General features: G+C 37.9%; 2 protein-coding genes across 2 annotated transcripts; both read left to right on the plus strand.

Moving 5' to 3' along the window:
• The first annotated feature begins 1632 nt into the window (after nucleotides 1–1632).
• LOC132675229 (olfactory receptor 2A25-like) lies at nucleotides 1633–2568 on the plus strand. Its single transcript, XM_060627650.2, has one exon. It carries the CDS (start codon nucleotides 1636–1638, stop codon nucleotides 2566–2568), a length of 933 nt encoding a protein of 310 aa, XP_060483633.1. The 5' UTR covers nucleotides 1633–1635.
• Nucleotides 2569–12622: 10054 nt separating this feature from the next.
• On the plus strand, nucleotides 12623–13555 carry LOC132675241 (olfactory receptor 2A12-like). The gene has a single exon (XM_060627658.2). It carries the CDS (start codon nucleotides 12623–12625, stop codon nucleotides 13553–13555), a length of 933 nt encoding a protein of 310 aa, XP_060483641.2.
• The last annotated feature ends 3752 nt before the right edge of the window (nucleotides 13556–17307 follow it).

Raw genomic sequence — 17307 nt, forward strand, 5'->3', positions numbered from 1 at the left:
TTACGAGTTTTTCTAGGATTCTTATTTTGGTGAAATTCAGATGGATTCTGGACTGAAGATATGGAGTCAGACAGGCAAGAAAACAGGAGGAATGGCTTAAAAGTTACAATGATTCCAACTTCAGAGCACCCACTGTGTGGTGAAAGATTTTTTTTTAATTTACTAAGCCACAAAAAATGAAAGATTCATGATAAATAATAATTATCTTTTCACATAGAGTTAAGAAGCTTTAAAATATGTTACTAATACTATGAATACGAATCTATAGTTAGGGCTCTTGCTCTAGCCTTGGATAGGGACAGTACTTTTTAAGTCCTAGGCTACGATCCACCATGAAATCATTCAACTGACATTTCAAAAAAAAATTTTTAAGTCTATTTATTTTGAGAGAGACAGAACACAAGTGGTGCAGGGGCGGAGAGAGAAGGAGAGAGAGAGAATCCCAAGCAGGCTCCATGTGGTCAGTGCTCAGAGCCTGATGTGGGGTCGTGAAACTGTGAGATCATGACCTGAGCTGAAATTAAGAGTCAGACACTGAACTGACTGAGCCACCCAGGAACCCCCTAACCAAAATTCTTACTAAATAATGGAATAGAATAATATAGAAAACACACTGCACGTAATAAGGACTCAAGAGTCCTTAAATTAGTGTAGGAATATAGATAGGTAGGTAGATAGATACAGAATGTAAATATAACATAGAGTATAAGAGGGGTGGTGGGGTAACATCCTGATAATGAGATAGCACAATCAGAATAGAACATCGTGGGTACAAGAGTCAAAAGACAAAGGTCTCCATTTGAAACCTGGCCAGAGTTGTTGCAAACAGCCTGCCATTCTCTCACTTTGTTCAAGATTATGCTGTCAGTGAAGATCACAAGGCTAACAAATAATTTATATATTGAAGGCAAAAACTCATGAGAAAACCTGATGGAAGCTTTTCTGACATTCACCTTATCCTTCTTCCCATCCTCATATTCTAGATATATTCTAGCTAAGAGACATCAGTACAAATTCACACGTATGGAGATACGCATACTGCAATCTGAGAATATGCATGGGCAAACCTCTGATAGAATCATTCCAAACTGAGGAAAGTACCCGCTCCTATGAAGACCACTTAAGTATTAACATTTGAACCGTGATGAAAGTTGGTTTGGAAAGAAACATAAGATTTACTGAATACTATTAATTTTTTTAAACATTTATTTATTATTGAGAGACAGAGAGACACAGAGCATGAGCAGGGGAGGGCCAGAGAGAGGGGGAGATGCAGAATCTGAAGCAGGCTACAGGCTCTGAGCTATTAGCACAGAGCCCGACGCAGGGCTCGAACCCACAAACTGTGAGATCATGACCTGAGCCGAAGCCGGTCACTTAACCAACTGAGCCACCCAGGCATCTCAGATTTACTGAATATTTTAACAGAATATTAGCATTTAGCTTATTGAAGTGAAAAAATTTCCTTCTGTTTCATTTGGAATGCATAATTTTCACTTAGTAAGTAACTAATAGGACAAAAGCATCCTTGAAGATATTTTCTTAGGAAATAAACAACGACAAACACAGATCCATCATGTTTAAACCCTTCCCTCAGGCATTCAGGCTTGGTGAGCCCCACTGTCTCACACAGAAATGGGGAGAAATGAGACCTCTGTCACAGAGTTCATCCTACTGGGATTTCCTCTCAACTCAAGGATTCAGATGCTTCTCTTTGGGCTCTTCTCCCTGTTCTATGCCTTCACCCTGCTGGGGAACGGGCTCATCCTGAGACTCATCTGGCTGGACTCCAGACTGCACACCCCCATGTACTTCTTCCTCTCCCACCTGGCCATCGTCGACATAGCCTATGCCTGCAACACGGTGCCCCAGATGCTGGTAAACCTCGTGAATTCAGACAAGCCCATCTCCTTTGCTGGCTGCATGACACAAACCTTTCTGTTCTTGAGTTTTGCTCATACTGAATGTCTTCTCCTGGTGGTGATGTCCTATGATCGGTATGTGGCCATCTGCCACCCGCTCCGATATTCTGTCATCATGAGCTGGAGAGTCTGCATCGCCCTGGCATTGACTTCCTGGATTTTAGGAGTTCTCCTAGCCCTAGTACATCTAGTGTTACTCATACCATTGCCCTTCTGTGGACCCCAGAAAGTTAACCACTTTTTTTGTGAAATTATAGCTGTCCTCAAACTTGCCTGTGCAGATACCCACATTAATGAGACTATGGTTTTGGCTGGGGCAGTATCTGTGTTGGTAGGACCATTCTCCTCCATTGTGATATCTTACATTTATATTTTATGTGCCATCCTAAAGATTCAATCAGGGGAGGGGCGCCAGAAAGCCTTCTCCACCTGTTCATCCCACCTTTGTGTGGTTGGACTCTTTTATGGCACAGCCATTATAATGTATGTTGGGCCCCATAATGGGAACCCCAAGGAGCAGAAGAAATATCTCCTCCTGTTCCACAGCCTTTTCAATCCCATGCTCAATCCTCTCATCTATAGTCTGAGGAACAAAGAAGTCAAAGCTGCTCTGAAGAGGATGCTTGAAAAAGAGCGAACTTCATGAAAATCTGTAGAATAATAAAATAACTGAGTTTAAAGGGACCCGAGAAATCATCTCATCCAATATTTACCAGGATTCATAAACATGCTCAAGGGCATCCTTTTCATCTTCACACTTTCCTAGCTCCCAAGAAAGCTCATTCTACTTTCCTCCCTCTGGCATCGCAAGTCAATGCTACACAAGAAAATGAAAATAACTTCTGACCAGCTGAATAGTGGACATACTTGTAATATAATTATATTAAATATTCTGAATGAATGGAAATAAATTTGTATATTTTTATGCCATCAGGACTCAGAGACAACATTTTATAAAATAAAGGAAGGTATTGGCAGAATGTCTAAGATACAGCAATTAGCAGAGATTGATACATAGTAATTTCAATATTTGAAATCCAGCAGTTGTCTACTCTTTCAAAAATAGTTCTGCAATTAAAATACAATTCCTGTATAAATTCCCGTGATAGTAATGCTTTCTAAGGCATAATCAATTTAAGTTAGGAAGAGCATGAGCCATGGCTTCATGGGATAGAGAATGAAAAATATAACTGTGACGCCACGACCAACAAGAAAAACACAAAAGATGTCTGGCTAGTAAATATAAGGACACGGTAAGAACTTGGGCAGTATAATCCTGAACCATATTCCAAAAGTTATGGTTATTCTGAAAGATCAAGTCAGGTACTTGGGAAGCAAATGTTATGCAAGTTGGTTTGTGGCCCTTAATCATACATACCATGTAGTAAGGTTTCATTGTCTGACAAGCAAGTAATTAGCTGTCTTGGACTGAGTTATGTTCACTCAAAATTAATATGTTGAAGTCATGGCATTGTAATACTTCAAAGGGGGATGTTTTGGAGATCGGGTTTTATGGAGGTAATTATATCAGTGTGAGGTGTTTAAAGTAAGCCTATCCCAACAGAGCTGATGTCCTTATAAGAAGAGATTAGGACACAGATATAAACATGTGAAGACACAGGGAGAAGCCTGCCATCGACAAGCCAGGAAGAGAGACCTTGGCAGGAATCAACCCTGTCCACACTGAAATCTCAGACTACTCACCCTCTAGAACTGTGAGAAAATAAACTATTGTTTATGCAGACCAGTGTGTGATAGTTTAATATGGCAGCCCTAGAAAACTAATATATTATCTCAGAGGTAGAACAGAGAATCAAATGAATATAATTAGCAGAGGGCCAAACATTGTCAAGTACAAGTCAGTTACCAAAGATAACATTTAAGCAGCTACTGGAAAATTCTCCGCTATGGGAAAAAAATGACAAACAGTTTATTTCAAGTCTGGAAAGTAAAATCTTTTTTCTTAATTGTAAAAGTCTTTTATTGAGGTCTTTGGAAAAAATAAATCTATAGTATCATTGTATGAAAGTAATATTAGATATTTTCAGGTTAATTTTCACTTAGTGAAAGCACAATGATCACAGGAAAATTATTTATAAATTTGCCCAAGCAATGCATTTTTATGAGACTCTCTCAAAGAATCATATAAGCAAAATGTATCTTAAAAATTAATTAAAGCTGTGTGAAAATAAATACCATTATGGACAATATGGATATATGTGATCATATATATATTAATATGTTAACATAGTATTAATATATATACTTATTTATATATATTCCTTCAAAAAATATAAGCACTGGTCAACAGAAATAATGTAGCAAGGATCTCCAAAAATCTTCTGCTCCATAAAGAAAAAAGTACTCTGACAAATTGGTATAAATTGACTGTTTAAGAACTCTGGGGGGAAAAAAGAGGCAACAATCTGGGGAGTGTTTATGCAAGAAACACTGCTGACCTTGTTAAGAACAGTGAGTTTTGGGATGGTTCAACTTGCTGTGTTTCCATCACTTTCTCCCCAGCTCTGCAGAATCCTCGAAAAGCAACAGCCCTACACTCATAGTGGAAATCAGCATCTCTGCAGCCTCTGGAGAGGGAGAATAAGGTTTAAGCAATATAAGAGCAAAGAAGTAAATAAATCTCTAGTATCATTCTACAAAACTAATTTTGGGTTAATTTTCACTTTATGAAAGCATGATGATCACAGGAAGGTTATTTATAAACCATTGAAATTAAGTTGATTTAACCTAAACCATATTATTATAAATTAAAATGCTGATCATAAGCCCAAGGGGCAGCCACTAAGAAAATAACTCAAAAAATATACAGTGCACTACAAAATATTTGACAAAAAGGGGCCGGTAATGAAAGAATGAGCAGAGGAACAAAACATCATAACATCTAATATGACAGCAAATAACAGTTAAAGTATAAATGGTAATGTTAGGATTAGAATTTAGGCAGACCATGAATCCTGTACTCTTAAACTCTAATCCAAATTGTAGAATTAAGACTAAATTTTGTCAACCTCTGAGAATACAATGAGCACTTTACATGTTTAATTAACAATGTAAAGATATATATAAAGTAATATTGATCACCAAAGAGAGGGAAGAGAAGAGAGAAAGAGAACAGAAGGGATAGGTATATAGAAGTGCATTTTTAAATGTATTCTATGAAACAGTCTCTACATAAAGCAGGCACTCTCAACGACAGAGAGAAGGCATGAGAGGGAAGCTTACAATTGGAGTCTTGTCAGTACCTTTAATGATGATGGATTTACTCTCTTGAGATAGGAGGTCAGTGGCACTGCTGATTCACAGGGATGTGTACTAGGCAAACATTCAGTCCAGAACACTGTATTTGGGAAGAGGCCTGGCAGGACATTTTAATTTAAGTGTTATCAGCATGTAAAATCCTTGGGACCAAGGAGGCACCATAGAAAGTGGTCAGAAAATAGATACAAAGAACAAACCTTGAAAAATGCCAGTGTTCATAGACATGGGAAATGAAGAGAAACCAGCCAAGGAGACAGAGAAGGAAGAGCCAGAAAAGTAGAAGGACCACTGGTTGGGGTGGGAGGAGGCAGAATATCATGATAGTCAAGGGAAAGGAGTGTTTCAAAGAGGGAGCAATGGACTGTGTTAAATGCTGCTGGCAGGTCAAGTCAGATAAGGATAGAGAACCGGTCGTTGGGTTTAGCAAAGTCAAGATAATTGGTGAGAAAAACGGTCTCACATTTGACTATAGATATGTTTAAAGGAACAGGAGCAAAGGCATTTGAGACAAATGGCGGGAGAACAGTTCTTGAGTAGGCGGGAGGGCTGGATTCCTGGCCTAAGTGGCGGACTGTCCTTCATGACGGACTACCCAGTAACTTTGCAGTAACAGCCGAGGAGCTGGGAAGAAGTGCAGGTCCAGGAACTCCGTCAATGTGTTAGGGTTGTGCAAGTTCTTGTTTGATTCTTTTGTGTCCTCAGTCACTGTCAGTCAGTAGCTGGGACTGTTGAGTGGGAGGACTCATGGGAGGCTTAAAGAGAGAAAATATGGGGGAAAAATCACCTGGCGAGGAGACTAGAGAAACAGGAAACAGGAAGCGCTCTGGTAGCATCAAGGGTCAAATTGATGTGAATTCTCATGAATTTAAAGGGGTCTGAGTCGTCTGGGTTTTGTGTTTTCCTCCAGATGTGTGGAGGTGGACAGAGACATTCATTGTTGAAATTCAGTCTAACACCTAAAGGCTTAGCACAGAGACACTAAAATTACCTCCCTAAAGTGTGTGATGGAAAAATAAATGTTAAAAAAAGGAAGAAATATTTAGGGAGTGGCTTGCAATCAAAGGAAGACAAGAAAGCACGGAGGGAATAAGGTTCAATCTCTGTGAGTTTCCATGTAAAACTAAGTATTTGCAATGGGAATTTTTTATAATTCACTTTACAGTAATACTATTCAGCAAAGATTGTTCACTCCCTGGGGAGGATCTAGTCCTTTGACTATAGGTGCTTCTTTAACAAGCCCCCGGGGAGTGGGGGGCACACTTACACCATAACATTTAAACCATTCCAAAACGGGACATGGAACCAGGCACACTTGAAGATCAAGTACATAAGACGTCCAAATACTTGAGGCTTGTACTGTGTGACGTAAGCCATGAAATATGACTTGTATCTGCTACATTTCAGGCCAAGGTCCTCCTGAGTAGGATCACTCATGCCATTCTCCCTGAGTTCTCACTTTTCTGCATAAATAGGTGCACACACACATACCCACACGGATGACAAAGCTGGAGAACTCTGGGCAGGTTTTACACTAGTCTGTAGGGAAGACAATGTGTGAAGACGCTTTGTAATGTGTTCCCTGGATGCACAGGTATGCCTCTGTGAATTGGGGTGGTTGTAGGTGATCAGAGTACAACACCCTCATATCCAGATGTGTCTTGAACACTCCTGAGTACTGTCCTCTTGGTCAAGGTAGAAAGGATATCTGTGTCTCCTCATCCACCAAACCTGCTCCAGGGAGTCGGCGACTCATTCCCCCATCTCTGTGAGTTTTCCTGTACATTCAAGCCCAGTTTAAGAGCTACACCAGAAATAGCATTCCCCTTTGTACAAATCATTATATATAAAGCTGGTTGATGGTTAACACAAGAGCAAGCCAGAAGGCTGGCAGAAATCGTCAGGTTTAAAAAGAAGGAACAGTCTCCTTTGTGAAGACCTCTTTCTCCCACTATGTTGTGGGGTGGGGGGGTGTCCTCACAGTATCACCTGGCATTCATGCTGTCACAACCCCTCCCCAGTCACACCTATGGGAAGTCACACCTGATGGAATTAGATGTCTGTGACTCATGGTATCAAACAGAAAGGAGCCTAAGAAGGATCTAATCCTTTAGCCTCCTTTTATAATTGGAGAAGATGAAGCCAGAGATCTTCTGCAATTTTCCTTGACCTGTCATTTCTTCCCCAACTGAACTACCTGCTCCTACTACAGCTTAGAGATATTTTCCAACCAGGAAAGTGAGAACACTGGGGCTTCTTTTATAAGCCTCCCAGGAGGGAGGTGTTGGTCAGTGGCAGGGACACATCCTATACCTATTGGACAAAGTTCCATTATTATTTTTTCTTTATCAGTGAAGCTGGGAGAGGTGCCTGATTCGCTTATTCTTATTTGGCGTTCCAGGCTTACTGTTCAGGGATGGGAGTCCTCATCCTAGGGAAACTCTTTGTCAGATCCTAGAATGGAATTATGTGACCACTATTGTCACTTAGTAAAGTTTAGAGGAAAGTACAGCTCATGGAAATGTGGTAAAAGCCACTACTACTAAACGATTTCACCTCTGTTCTGTGTCTGGCACCATGTTCAGTGACAACATTTGCTTTATAAAATTTAAAGAATTTAAATGAGCTCTTTATTAAGTCACTTTTGAGAATTGCTTCTTTTTTAATTTTTAAAGTTTATTTCTATTTTTTTTTTTTTTTTTGTGAGAGTGCACATGTGAGCTGGGGAGAAGGGCAGAGGGAGAGAGAGAAAGAATCTTAAGCAGACTCTACACTCAGTGTGCAGCCCAACACAGGGCTGGATCCCATACCCTGGGATCATGACCTCAGCCAAAGTCAACACTCGGACATTCAACCAACTGAGCCACCCAAGGGTCCCAAAAAGTGTTTTTTTTTTTTTTTTTTCAAACAAAGCCAAAATGTGTTGTTCTTAAATTTTAAAAATGCAAAAAGAAAAAAAGTAAGAGAATCCACATCAGTGTGTTTAATATTGTAATGAGAAAATCTTTTCTTTGGATTCTGTGTAAGAAATATCTGCAGCTCTAAGATCCTCTAATTTGTATTCTGGCAAGTTTGTTCTCCCCTTTCACATTTAGATCCAAAACCTACCTGGAGTTTATTTTGTGTATTAGGTGTAGTAGGGGCCATGTTTTAATTTTGTTCCACGTGGATAGTTAACTGACCTGGCATCATGTATCACAAATACCAGTGCCACCTTTGCTGTAGATCATATGAGTGCACTTGAATGTGCATGCATGAGTGTGTGTGTGTGTGTTTCCGAATTTCTGAGTCAATCAAGTTGTTCCATTGATCTGTTTGTTTTGCCCAATACCACATTGACTTAATCACTGTGACTTTGTGATAAGTATTGGTAGTTGATAGACTAACTCCTTTTACCTCATTCTTCCTTCTCAAGATTCCCATGGCTATCCTTGACCTTTTGCATTTTCATATAACATTTACAATAAGATTATTAATTTCCACATGTAAAAAAAAACCTGCTGGGATTCCGATTTGAATTTCGTTGAAGGTATAGATCAGTTTGGAGAGATTTGGAACTTTACAAATTTTCCAATCTATAAACACACACACACACACACACACACACACACACACACACACATCCTTCATTTTGTGCATTGACCTTGAATTCAGAGTTTTACAAAATCACTCATTGATTTCAATAATTTATCTATAAATTTTTAAAAATGTTCTACATACATAATTGTGTTTTTGTGAATAATGACATTTTATATTCTCCATTTTAATTCTTATGCCCTTTGTTTTTTCTTTTCTGCTTTATTTCTGGCTAGTTATAGAGTCAGTGCTAACTAGACATTAGTGTAAGTGGAGCACAGTAAGCTTGTTTCCTAGCTCAGAGAAAAAGCTTTTACTATTTCATTAATTAGGTATAATATTTCTATAGGTTTTGTAAATACTCTCTCTCAGATTAAGGTCCTTTTCTTTTTATTACTTATTTTTTGAGAAGGGGGGAGAAGGGGCAGAGAGAGGGAAAGAGAATACCAAGCAGGTTCTGTGCTGTCAGCACAGAGCCCCATGTGGGCCTTGATCTTACAAACTGTGAGATTATGACCTGAGCTGAAATCAAGTCAGATGCTTAACTGACTGAGCCGCCCAGATTCCCCTAAAGTTCTTTTCTATTTGAAGTTTGCTAAGTCTTTTTTTAGGAAATGGGTCCTGAATTTTATCTTGTTGGTGGATTTTTTTTCCCAATTAGTATTGTACAGTATCTCCTCTGTGCCAATAGATGCTTTGGAATGGTATTACGTATTTATGTGGCCAAGGACTTGTTTTGTCATTTTTCTCTTTTTTCCCCTTTTTTTCACTTAATTTTTTAGCCTTTGTGTATGTTTGTGTGTGAGAGAGAGACAGAGAGACACAGAGAGAGTTTGATTTATGTTTGAGTGGTTTAGGTATGATTCTTGAAGGGTTTTGTAACTTGTTTTTCTGATTTCCATCTAATATGATTAACTCTGTCTTTTAGTGACATATTTACATGTAATGTGATAATATATATATATACATTGATTAATGCCAGCTTATTTTGTGTTTTCAATCAAAATTTTATTTGTTTCTTTCTCCTTTTTTCCCTTCTGCCTGCTGCTGGATTGATAATGTTTTTAATCTATTTTATTTGCCTTATAATTTTGGAAACTGTAGATTTTATGTCTGTTTTTGATGATTTTCATTAATTGGTAATATCCAAGTTTAATAAATTATTCTAAAAAATTTAAAGCCATTGGGGTTTCAATTCTTATCAAGAATCTCAGCACTTGCCACTTATCAAACATCCCTTCCTTGTTTAGTTAGTATTTTTAAAAGATTTCATCTCACCTCTTCAAAATACCAAAATAATTATTTTATAACCCACAGGCTATAAAATTTACCAGCATAATTTTTCAAGTGCTGTGTCAATATTGTTTGTGTATTTTGATTTACCTCTAGTTCGCTTTTATTCTTCCTGAGGAATATACTTTAATAGTGTACTAGGAAGGATCTGTAGGTATCAATACCCTTCTTATTTGTATATCCAATAATGCGTCACTTTGCTCTCATTCATTAGAGAGAGTTCTTGAAGATACAAAATTTTGGAACATCAGCTTACCTCTTTGGCACATTAAAGGCAGTAGCTTATGTCTTCAGACCCTTTCCTGCCGTCAGCGGCCATTGAATTGTCGTTCCTATGTATTTCATTGTTTTTACCTTTGGTAACTCTTAGTACTTCCTCTTAATCCTGGAAAAAGTAAATGATAAAACAGTCTAACAAAAGTTGCTGAAGACACAAATGAAATTATTGCTGCTATGACAAAATCATGAAACCTGTGAATGAAATAAAAAGAGCACTATAATGAATCAAGAACAATGTGTATGGTAAGAATCACCTTTAAAGTCTTAGGAAGGAAAAGTAAAGTCATTTACATTTTTAAAAAATTAGGTAGATGGGATAAATGTTAACCTGGTGTCAGTCATAGAGTAAACGTACAATTAGGGCATAGTTATGAAAAAATCTATCACGTGGTGAAGAGAAAAAGAAAAACAATCTGAAAGGATTTTGGAAGGGACATAAGTTGATTGACTACACATCGATTGAATAAAAGACCCACAGGGTCTAGATACAGTGAAATGTAGGCAATGGAGGAAAGACGACAGTTGGAGAGATAATTGTTAAGAACTTGCAATCACTGGGAATTTTTATTTATCCTATTCTGTTATCAGAATACATTTTTTTATCTGAAGATTCACATATACTTCAGTAATGAAAAATACCTCATTTTGCTTGACTGTACATTTAATTTTTGCACTCCTTAAGTGGAATGCATTTTTTTTTTTTTTATCATTTAAGGATTTAGGTCTAGTTTGAATTTTTGAGTTCTATTTTGAGTTGATTTTGTGAAATCTCTTCAAGTATTATATCTTCACTGTTCTCTCCATTCTTTTGCTCTGGAAACTTTATCACGTCTAAGTTTAGCTGCTCAGTCGATTAATCATGTCTCAAGACTGCACCTTCAAAATGGTACCCCTTTGTTTGTCTGTATTAACATCTGGGAGGGTTCTTAAATGTGACCTTCCAATGCACTATTTCTCTCTTTAATGTGAGGTCTGGAAATGATCTTCCTTATTGGTTACAAAATGATGTGGCATCATGTCTTATTTCAAATGTGTGTGCTTGATCCATTTTATACACTCTTTTTTTATGGCTACCTTATTCATTTTTCTTAATTTATCAAGCATTTTAGTAATTGTTATGCCTTTATTAATTTATTGGAGCATCCTAACCATTCTTGGAGTCTTTGGGAGATTGTGCCATAGCTTTATTAAATCTTGAGTGAATTCCAAGTTCCAAATGTTTACTTTGTTTTTCCTATTTAGCAGGACTTATTTTTCCCAAAATAAGTGTTTAGGCACACCTGCTGAGTGAAAGATTTTTTTTAGCATGATTTTTTGCTTTTTCCACCTTTTCTTTCTCTCTGTCTTGTAATTTTGAATTTTTGTTATTCTTCACCCCAGCTCCATGAGCCCTGCATATACAATATATAAAATGTAATATGTAATATAATAGTGTCTCAGGCTCTGGTGATCTAATGAGAGACCCAGGAAGCATATTGTCTTCTTTGTAGTCACCTTATCCAGCAGCCCAATAGCTGTTTTAAACTTCTTTTTATATCCAAGCCCTTAGGATTGAGCGATTATATTAGTATATTCCATCTCCCAAAACTTGCCTTGACTCTGTAAGAGCTGAGTTCCGGGTGTAACTTTCTGCCTTCACACTTGGAACATACATGTTTCTGATTCATTTCTGGCATTGTGGGAATGACCTCATTTTAAACTCTGGATATCTATTTGGGGGGTTGTATTTTATATTTTGATTTCTCATCTTCATGTGTTTGAAGTAGAGGAAGGCTGAGGAACCCCTCTTGAGCACAGGTCTTTCTTCTTAACTAAATATACAACCAATAGTGTAAATGCAATGATAACATTGTTAGTGTCTGTTATTATTGTTAATAGTATTTCTGGGAGAAAATAGAAATTAGTGGAAGTGGAGGTAAATGGAAGAGAATCTGACTCTATCTCCTTATTAGCTGCAGCTGATTATTGCTTACAGTGAATTTCAAGAAATGACATTTCTTCTATTTGTTAAACAGTAGCCAGAGACTCCAATTTTTATGTGAAGCCTACTAATTTTTAATATCGGTAAATAACTAAATTTGTTAAATGTCTCCAAAAGCCAAATGGACAGGTCAACACCACAGACTTTGGACTGGATTGGATCCATGAATTACTGATTTGTGGCCCCTGCATAAATTCTCACTCTGTATGAACAGATCATTCCTTTCTCCTTTTCTACCCCTCAGCTCCAAAACTCCTGTCCTACGTGTGGCATTGTGTCTGTGTGTCAAAAGAACATGGGAAGCAATCAGACATGGATCACAGAAGTCATCCTGCTGGGATTCCGGGTTGACCCCAAACTTGAACTTTTCCTCTTTGGGTTCTTCTTGCTATTCTATAGCCTCACGCTGATGGGAAATGGGATGGTCCTGGGGCTCATCTGCTGGGATTCTACACTGCACACCCCCATGTACTTCTTCCTCTCAAACCTGGCCATTGTCGACATGTCCTATGCCTCAAGCATTGTCCCCAAGATGCTGGCAAATCTTACAATGCAGAAGAAAACCATCTCCTTTGCTCCATGCCTACTTCAGACTTTTTTGTATTTGGCACTTGCTGTCACAGAGTGTACGAGTTTGGTGGTAATGTCCTATGATAGGTATGTGGCCATCTGTCACCCCCTACATTACGCTGTCATCATGAGCTGGAGAGTGTGCACTATCCTGGCTGCCACTTGCTGGATATTCAGCTTCCTCTTGGCTCTGGTCCATATTACTCTCATCCTGAGGTTGCCCTTTTGTGGGCCACAAACAATCGACCACTTTTTCTGTCAAATCATGTCAGTATTCAAATTGGCCTGTGCTGACACTAGACTCAACCAAACTGTTCTCTTTGTGGGCTCTGTGTTTGTTTTAGTCGGGCCCCTCTGCCTGGTGCTGGTGTCCTACACGTGCATCCTGTTCGCCATCCTGAGGATCCAGTCCTCGGAGAGCCAAAGAAAGGCCTTCTCCACCTGCTCCTCCCACCTCTGCGTGGTGGGGCTCTTCTTTGGAAGCGCCATTGTCATGTACATGGCCCCCAAATCCCGCCATTCTCAAGAACAAAGAAAGATACTATCATTGTTTTACAGCCTTTTCAACCCTATGCTAAACCCGCTGATCTACAGCTTGAGGAATGCTGAGGTGAAGGGTGCCCTGAGGAGATTTCTGAGGAAGAAGACATCAGTGTGAGAGGTGGTTTGGAGTATTCCAAGCCTGTGGGTTTTCCTCATGGTTCTGGGTCCTTGAATGCACTTTTGAGTCCCTTAATTTAACAAACTCAGTAGTCTTTATCTTTGGATTTCTTATAAAATGAGAATATAAATACTCTTACCATTTAAGCCATTAATACAAAACCTGAGATAAACATTATGAAACAGAAAATTGTAGTCTAGTCCTATTTATGAACAGAGATGCAAATATCTTAAAGAAAATATTAGTAAAATAAGTCCACAAAATAATATTACATTTTGATAAAGTTTTTATCTTCCAAATGCAAGAATTGCCTAACATTAAAACAATGAAAATAATTCACCGCATTAAAAAGATATATATCAGTAGATCCAAGAAAGTGTTTGACAAAATTCAACATCAATTCATGATAAAACTCTTTAAACCTAGTATAACAGTAAGTATTCCTAAGAGGATCTACCAAAAAACAAAAGAACACATATAATAGATATCATTCTTACTGCTGAAATGCTAGCACCTTTCCCTGTAAGATAAAAAATAAGATAAAGATGTAGACTATCACCACTTGTTTTCCGTGCTTTAACCTTTTTACTAGAGACCCTAACCGGCACAGTTAGACAAAAAGGAGAAATACATGTGCACACACACACACACTTGCAGAGGAATAAACAGACTGTGATTATATACAAGTGACATGATTATAGATGTAGGAAATCCAAAGAAATCTTTTGATATATTATTAAAATTATAAGAAACTTCAGCAAAGTAGCTTGATACAAAATCAATACAACGATCAATTACACTAAAAAAATTTTTTTTAATGTTTATTTCTGAGACAGAGCATGCGTGGGGGAGGGGCAGAGAGAGAGGGAGACACAGAATCCGAAGCAGGCTCCAGGCTCTGAGCTGTCAGCACATAGCCCGACACGGGGCTCAAACTCACAGACTGTGAGATCATGACCTGAGCGGAAGTCAGACGCTCAACCGACTGAGCCACTCAGACGCCCCTCAATTACATTTTTTATATAACAACAAATAATTGAAATGAAATTTTGCAAAATGCTAGTGAGACTATAGGACTTCGTTTTAAAACTCTTAGGAATAAATTTAACAAACTATGTACAAAAAACTATAAAGACAAAATTAGAAAACTTTATTGAGTTCAATAGTAACTTGTGGAGCCTGGATGGCTCAGTTGGTAAATACACAGGTAAACAACATGAAATATGCCAACTTCTTGGACTGGGAAACATAATAAAGATCCAATCTCCTCAAATTGATTAATATATTTAATGTAGTCCTAATCAATATCCTACAATATTTCAGTGGTGTGGGTATGTGCAGAATACACATTCTGCATTTAGAATACATTCTAAAATGCAAAGGGCCAAGGCTAGTCCAAGTACTATTTAAAAAGATAAAGAATGAGGTGAGAGTATTTAATTTTTCCGTGTGCCATAAAGCACCAGTAAATAAGACAACGTGCTGCTCTTCCAGGCACTGACCAATAAATAAACTGAACAGTGTACGAAGCACAGAAGCAAGATTCATGCCTTTATAAAATGACACTTGCTATATTAGAGATGTGCCATGGCAGTTCAGTGGGGGAAAGGAAGGGCTTTGCAGTAAAGAGAGCCGGCACACCTAAGGAACCATGTAGATACTCGAAGGGCAAAAAAACCTTAATTCCTAGTGTTTTCAAGACCTAAGTGTCAAACATGAACTATACATAAAGCTTTTAAAAGATAGGAGGGGGAAGGATTTTTAAAATAACATACAAAATTGTTAGTCACAAAAGAAAACATTGATGAATTTGACTAGATTAAAATTAAGAATGTCTATCAATCAATAAAGGGTGTAAAAAGAGTGGAGAGACAAGATGTGGAATCCTCTTCTACCTGTTCTTCTAATTTATTGGGTCTCAGACATTACCTCATCAAAGACCAGCATATTTCAGAGTCACACGTGTCTGGAACAGGTGATTTTCTATCATATCACTCCAGTTTATCTTTGTACCCAAATCACTTTTTACAAAATAAACAGATCTTAGGAATAAGGGTAAAATGGAGATTTTTCTCTTTCCTGTCCACCTGGTAGATGAGCCATTTTCAGATGTTTTGGGTGGGAGAGTTTTCTGACATATAATTACTCCCTCTCAGCAGATTTTTCCTTGTATTTCGTTGGCCAATATTGAGCCAAATGGTGATCTCTAAATAGTCACTGACAAAGAGGATGAAATTGAGAACTTGGCTTAGATCCATTATGGTTTAATCAGTGAGACCCACTTTCTCTGATAAGTTTACTGTCTAATACCTCAAGAATATCAGTACTAGCTCAGGAAGTGGTAATGGCCATAAGGCAGACAACCAATAGTATCTGCTAAATGGTTCAAGTTCTGACACAAGATTTCTGAAATCTTGAGTAGGAAATTGAAGTGTGCTAATCTTCTTATCCTTTAGTATTAGGGATCCAATGGATACTCTCTCACATTAAGGCATAATGTTTAAAAACCTAAAGGCTACAACCTCTAAATATAATGAAAAATTGTTATGTAAAAGAGATTGTATTAAGAATCTGGTAAGATTAAAAAGGACTCTGAACTAGAATAAACATTTTAGTTACATAGTGGGAACTTAATTTTCCTTCTGCTAGATTATACACACACACACACACACACACACACACACACACACTTAAAAATAGCATGAGGAATATGAAACAATTTTCATTAAAATGTTATCTATTTATCCTTTCCTCCATCTATTTATCCAAGTACACAGAGATATGTGGGAGTCTACTAACCAAATGTGTGGGTGATATTGTTGTATTTTTCTGAACTGCTTATTTTCATTTGGGGAAAATATTCTTTTTACACAAAATAAAGAGTGAAAATACTTTCCTAAAATATCATGTGATTACATTTTGTTAAATTATTCATCTATCTGTCCTATTAGCCCTGAATTTGTTTATTTACTTGAAGAAATCTCTGGGATTTCTTGAGCTATTTAGCCATAATAGTTATTTCAGGGTGCTTTGACCTGGAATAATTTTAGATTTTTTTCTTTGTACTTTTCAGAATTGCTTTATTTTTTACATATGGAGCTCATTTCCATTTTACAACAACAAAAAAAATCATTTTTCCCCCTAAAAGTTGGTGGAGAGAGAGGCTGGTAAAGAAGCATGGAGACTTTGGGGCTCCTGGGTGGCTCAGTCAATTAAGCGTCCGACTCCAGCTCAGGTCATGATCTCACAGTTGGTGGGGTTGAGCCCCGCATCAGGCTCTCTGCTGTCAGCACAGAGCCTGTCCTGGATCCCCTGTCCCCTTTCTGCCCCTCTCTCACTGGTGCTCTCTCTCTCTCTCTTCTCTCAAAAATAAATAAACATTACAAAATATTTTTAAAAAAAAGGAGCATGGAGACTTTTAAGAAAGAGGGTAACATGAGTGTAGCTCTCCTGTTTACCACTAGAATGTGAGCAAGCGGAATACAGATTTTGTCTCCATCAGTTGTATCCCTTAGTGTCTGACACATTACTGGTTTATGATAAACATTTGATTAGGGAAGATAGTAGTGGTCAGCACCCACTCTCCAATCCTGAGCAGGGTGCAATATAGTGTTGTTGTCGCATTGATCAACCCAACCAAGGAGACACAATTTCTGGAAAAATCTGCTGGAAGAAAGAAACAACACCCCCACCGAAGTCCATTTATCCACAGCACATCAGCAGTGTGAACAAGTTTGTATAGAAAACTC

The sequence above is a fragment of the Panthera onca genome, chromosome A2 (assembly GCF_046562875.1).
Source record: "Panthera onca isolate mPanOnc1 chromosome A2, mPanOnc1 haplotype 2, whole genome shotgun sequence".
Taxonomy (NCBI): Eukaryota; Metazoa; Chordata; class Mammalia; order Carnivora; family Felidae; genus Panthera; species Panthera onca.